Consider the following 6,000-nt stretch of genomic DNA (forward strand, 5'->3'; position numbering starts at 1 on the left):
TGGAAGGAGATTTTTTACTCAAAATCTCTTGATACATGGCCCCATTCATTCTTTCCTTTACACAGATCAGTCGTCCTGGTCCCTTTGCAGAAAAACAGCCCCAAAGCATGATGTTTCCACCCCCATGCTTCACAATGAGTATGGTGTTCTTCGGATGCAATTCAGTATTCTTTCTCCTCCAAACACGAGAACCTGTGTTTCTATCAAAAAGTTCTATTTTGGTTTCATCTGACCAGAACACATTCTCCCAGTCCTCTCCTAGATCATCCAAATAGTCTCTAGCGAACCGCAGATGGGCCTGGACGTGTACTGGCTTCAGCAGGGGGACATGTCTGGCTGTCCAGATTAATTTGAGTCCCTGGCGGCGCATTGTGTTACTGATAGTTGCCTTTGTTACTGTGGTCCCAGCTCTATGTAGGTCATTCACTAGGTCCCCCCGTGTGGTTCTGGGATTTTTGCTCACCGTTCTTATCATTTTGACGCCACGGGGTTAGATCTTGCATGGAGCCCCAGGTCGAGGGAGATTATCAGTAGTCTTGTATGTACTCCATTTTCTAATAATTGCTCCCACAGTTGATTTCGTTACACCAAGCGTTTTACCTATTAGAGATTCAGTCTTCCCAGCCTGGTGCAGGCCTACAATTTTGTCTCTGGTGTCCTTTGACACCTCTTTGGTCTTGGCCAAAGTGGAGTTTGGAGTGTGACTGACAGAGGTTGTGGACAGGTGTCTTTTATACCAACAATGAGTTAAAACAGGTGCCATTAATACAGGTAACGAGTGGAGCCTCGTTAGACCTCGTTTGAAGAAGTTAGACCTTTGTGACAGCCAGAAATCTTGGCTTGTTTGTAGGTGACCAAATACTTATTTTCGACTCTAATTTGGAAATCTTTCAAAATCAAACAATGTGATTTTCTGTTTGTTTGTTTTTTTCCCACATTCTGTCTCTCATGGTTGAGGTTTACCCATGTTGACAATTACAGGCCTCTCTAATCTTTTCAAGTAGGAGAACTTGCACAATTGGTGTTGACTAAATACTTATTTGCCCCACTGTATATTTGAAGATAAGTGCTGAAAACGTGCAATAACGATTCATAGCAAGCAGTGCATCCTTCAGCAGTGGTTGACACTGGCTGCATCATGTTTTAAAGGCAGGTTTTAATTTTCATGATGTTTGAGCTTTATTATACATACTTGCCAGTTTTTTGTAATTCATTGAAATTTGACAGACTTCTTTGGGTTGTGTCAAATTATTTTCATCAGTTTAAAGAGTCATGAATGGGGGAGGCTATTATTGCATGTACTTGGGTGGTATTAAGAGCCTTCACATTTAACACAGGTGACTTTTCTGGTACATTGTTCATCCAACATATTCTCAATGAAAAACCATACTTCATTTTAACAGACATGACCCATCTTCTTCTTCCTGTTTTTCTCAGGCAAGATGGCCAGTCGCATCGGCCGGTTATGATCCACCGTGCCGTTCTGGGATCAATGGAGAGGATGATCGCCATCTTGGCTGAAAACTTTGGTGGGAAATGGTGAGAAAATTGGAGTCAGGTTGTTGTTTTGAGCGAATTCACAATCTTTTTGTCCTCTTTCAAAGGCCACTCTGGTTGTCTCCAGCGCAGATCATGGTGATCCCTGTTGAGAGTAGCTGCGTGACATCTGCCAAACAGGTCAGTAAAAAGTTTCTCTCAGTAGTTATCTTTGGGGGGAAACGATAATTCAATGTTTGTGTTGTCCTAAGGTGGTTCAGCAGTTTCATGAAGCTGGCTTCATGGTTGATTTGAATGACGACAGTGGTGCCACCTTAAATAAGAAGATTCGGACTGCTCAGCTGGCGCAGTACAACTACGCATTTGGTGAAGTTTACTGACAGCACAGCTTTATTTACACATTCTTTTCAAGCTTGGCCTTTTGTGATTAACGTTTTGCTTCCAGTGGTGGGAGAACAGGAGCGTGAGAGCGGCACGGTGAGTGTTCGGAGTCGAGGAGGACAGCAGTTGGGCAGGAGGCCTGTTGAGGAAGTTCTGATGAGCCTAACACAGCTTCGAGACTCCAGGAGTAACCAGGAGAACTTTTAAAGCAACATTAGGGATAATTTATCCACCATGTGAAATTACACAACCAGATTACACGGAAAGGCTATCATGTTATCACTGACTGAACTGGAACAAAATACTACCAACATGCCTGTTTTGCATGTAATGCAAATTACCTGATTAAAATAAGGGCACGAAAAATATGGTGTAAATATAAACAGCTATATGGAAACATAACTTTTTAGTAATTACAAAGTGGAGTGCCTGCCTACCCATCAAGTGTGATTTTAAACTTGTGTACAAATCTTTTGTTTTCTACACGTCCTTACAGGCAAAAACAATAAACCAGGAAGATTGGTCAGATATGGATGTGACGGTAGGGTGAGTGCTAAAGAAATGCTACACATGTTTCTTTTTTCAAAAAAAGTCTTATATTCTGAATTAGGCTGATTATCACTGATGTAAGCTCTGCGCTTGTCAAAACAGCTGAATCTCATCCATCATGGTTATGAAGTCAGAGGTGGATGGTTGAGCAGAATCTGTTACCTTTTTACTAGATCATTTACAAGGCAAATAATTGGGTGTAATTCTTAGTCCTCAGTATATTTTGACTATATCATGTCAAAAAAATGTGATCAGGACACTTGGGAGATGTTTTCTAATTGCAAAAAAAAAGCTTGCATCTACGTATTAACATCTGCAAACTATTGTGGAAATGTTACATGCGTCTCTCAGGACAATTCTGTAATGCAACCAATGTTCATTTTGTGTATTGCCTGCCTTTCAGCTGGGGGGAAAAAGGCCAGCTTCAATTTCCAATAAAACTACTCAAACATTTTAGTCCATTTAATGTTGCTTACTCGTAAATCTCAATGCTGTTGTGAAGTCACTGTGATGTGTTCACTAAATATGTCTCCCCGTCTCTCATCCTCTTCGCTTAGGCAGCCTTTTGCTGTGAGAATAAAAAACTGGCTTACCTTTAAAAGTGCGGAAGAAAGGGAGGATGCAGAGGAGGATTTGACTAAAATAGGAGTTGGAGCAGCAAGCAGCAGCAGTGTTTTCATGTGTGTTTTGGTGGAAACTGCCAAGTGAAGGTAAAGGTCAAAATGATTGGACGCGTCTTTTTTTAATTGAGGGAGGGCGACAGGATGGAAAAGACATAAGTCACAACACAAGGGTGGACAAACGGAGCGGCTTTTTAACAAAGCCTGCTGTGGAAAAATCAGCACTGTGTGTTTGTATGATATGTTCTTCCGGAGCGGAAAGGATCAAAATTTCTGTGACACACCTGAAGAATTTGGCCTTGGTCTGACATGGGTCCAGCTCTACACAACAGATTAATTTTAGCCTTTAACTTTTACGGATTAAGAAAGAAGAAACAGATTTCAATTTGCTTTACTTATAGGTTTAACATTTTTAATAATCCTTAGTGCAGTATCATTTAGCGTTTTCATTGCTTAACACATTTGCTTGTTACACTGCTGGCCAAAAATATTGGCACCCCTGCAATTCTCTCAGATAATGCTCAATTTGTCCCAGAAAATTATTGCAATTACAAATGCTTTGGTGGTAATAACTTCATTTACTTTGCTTGCAATGAAAACCACAAAAGAGAATGGGGAAAAAAATGGTCCGGACAAAAGTATTGGCACCCTTTGAAAAATAATGTGATGCTAAGTATAACACCATTTACCATTCTCTAATTTGTGTAATTAACAGCACCTGTTACTTACCTATGGCACATAACAGGTTGTGGCAATAACTAAACAACACGTGCAGCCAGTTAAAACGGATTTAAGATCACTTAACCTCTGTCCTGTCCCCTTGTGTGTACCACATTGAGCATGGAGAGAGGAAAAGACCAAAGAACTGTTTGAGGACTTGAGAAGCAAAATTGTGAGGGAGCATGGGCAATCTCAAGGCTACAAGTCCATCTCCAAAGACCTGAATGTTCCTGTGTCTACCGTGCGCAGTGTCATCAATAAGTGTAAAGCCCATGGCACTGTGGCCAACCTCTCTAGATGTGGACGGAAAAGAAAAAGTTGACGAGAGATTTCAACGAAAGATTGTGCGGATGATGGACTCATCCAAACAAGTTCAAGCTGTCCTGCAGTCCGAGGGTACAAGAGTGTCAACCCGTATTATCCGTCGGTGTCTGAACGAAAAGGGACTCTATGGTAGGATACCCAGATAGACCCCACTTCTGACCCAAAGACTTAAAAAAGCCAGTGTGGAGTTTGCTAAAACTTACCTGAGAAAGCCAAAAACATTTTGGAAGAATGTTCTCTGGTCAGATGGGACAAGAGTAGAGCTTTTTGGGAAAAGGTATCAACATAGAGTTACAGGGGGGTGGGGGGGAAGAGGCCTTCAAAGAAAACACGGTTCCCACAGTCAAACATGGCGGAGGTTCCTTGATTTTTTTGGGGTTGCTTTGCTCCCTCCGGCACTGGACTGCTTGACCGTGAGCATGGCATTATGAAGTCTGAAGACTACCAACAAATTTTGCAGCATAATGTCCAGTGTGGCCCAGTGTGAGAAAGCTGGGTCTCCCTCAGAGGTCATGGGTCTTCCAGCAGGACAATGGCCCAAAACACACTTCAAAAAGCACAAGAAATATATTTTGAGAGAAAGCACTGGAGACTTCTAAAGTGGCCAGCAATGAGTCCAGACCTGAATCCCATAGAACACCTGTAGAGAGATCTGAAAATGGCAGTTTTGGAGAAGGCACAAAAACAAAAAATTATTCACTCTCATATTTTAAACTTAAACGAATTACGTCACAATGAAAAATTTGGCGTCTGTAAAAAAGTCACGGATATCTACCTCATAACTATCGCTTAATTGTATTTTTTTTGTTACTGTTGGATTTTCTCATGTTAGATGATAAATAACCGATCCAAACAAAGAAAATTGAAAAAAAAAAAAAAGTTTAAAAGGGTAGATATATGAAAAAGAAAATCTCAACCACCCCTTGATGTCTGCGATTTCTGCTTCGTGACCCTTGTTATATAACAATGTTTCACCCATGAGATCCCAGAAAAAATACAGCTGTGGCCATTCACCGCTGTGACTTGACACTCAGTGATACATGCTACATGAAGTTTTTGGATCGAAACAAGGTAAGTACGCGATAATATCTCGTTAAAATTGTGGCGTCTTTAATTGTGCTCTCGCCTCCAATTATGGTTTTGCTGTTTAATTTTTATTTTTTTTTTAAATGCTTTCTTGTTCAAAATTTTTGTTCCCCCAGAAAACTGAGATTTTAAGCTTTTCAATGATTTATCACACATGCATTTCGGACAATTTTGAAAGTTGGCCAAATTGAGGGTCTCTGAGCTGAACTTCAAGTCACCTGAATGTTTTCTGCCATATATATATATATATATATATATATATATATATATATATATATATATATATATATACGCACAGTACTGTATATTTTTATTATATTATGAATATACAGGATATACTGTATGTATATTTTCCCCAAGTGGAAGCTTCCATGATCCTAATAAATTTAATAATTAAAAAAATATATATACAGTACTGTGCAAAAGTTTTAGGCAGGTGTCCTGCCTAAAACTTTTGCACAGTACTGTATATTTTCATTCTCTTGTGTTTTTTCAATGCAAGCAAAATAAATGAAGGTATTACTACCAAAGCATTCATAATTGCAATAATTTTCTGGGAGAAATTGGGCATCAGCAGTGTATGTTAAAAGCATCTGTTATTATAAGTAAGCTACATTGATTAGTTGGGAAATTTCAGCATGAAGTCTGGTTTTGTGCTCCTTATCCAACTGTCTGCTTAAACAAAACTCGACATTTAACAGATGGTGTTGAGACATGTTCTCCATTTTCAGGTCTTAGTGATTTGTTTTTGCTTTGGCTTCAAGCACCTCAGGGTGCTACTTTCTGCTTCTGGGACCCAGTTATGCTCAGTAAAGTTGATGGA

At 39.9% G+C, this 6,000-nt stretch overlaps 1 protein-coding gene across 2 annotated transcripts in view; it reads left to right on the forward strand.

The window, feature by feature from the left end:
* Positions 1-4,381, forward strand: part of tars2 (threonyl-tRNA synthetase 2, mitochondrial) — a 55,634-nt gene extending 51,253 nt beyond the window's left edge. Inside the window, exons 14-17 of one of the 2 annotated variants that reach the window (XM_057833806.1) lie at positions 1,438-1,539; positions 1,605-1,677; positions 1,749-1,863; positions 1,943-4,381. In XM_057833806.1, the coding sequence (XP_057689789.1) occupies positions 1,438-1,539; positions 1,605-1,677; positions 1,749-1,863; positions 1,943-2,085 (433 nt within the window). In that variant the 3' untranslated portion in view covers positions 2,086-4,381. The remainder of the gene's footprint in view (positions 1-1,437; positions 1,540-1,604; positions 1,678-1,748; positions 1,864-1,942) is intronic. The other variant, XM_057833804.1, reaches the window with a different exon arrangement.
* Positions 4,382-6,000: the final 1,619 nt, after the last annotated feature.

Source organism: Corythoichthys intestinalis, chromosome 4 (genome assembly GCF_030265065.1).
Source record: "Corythoichthys intestinalis isolate RoL2023-P3 chromosome 4, ASM3026506v1, whole genome shotgun sequence".
Classification (NCBI taxonomy): Eukaryota; Metazoa; Chordata; class Actinopteri; order Syngnathiformes; family Syngnathidae; genus Corythoichthys; species Corythoichthys intestinalis.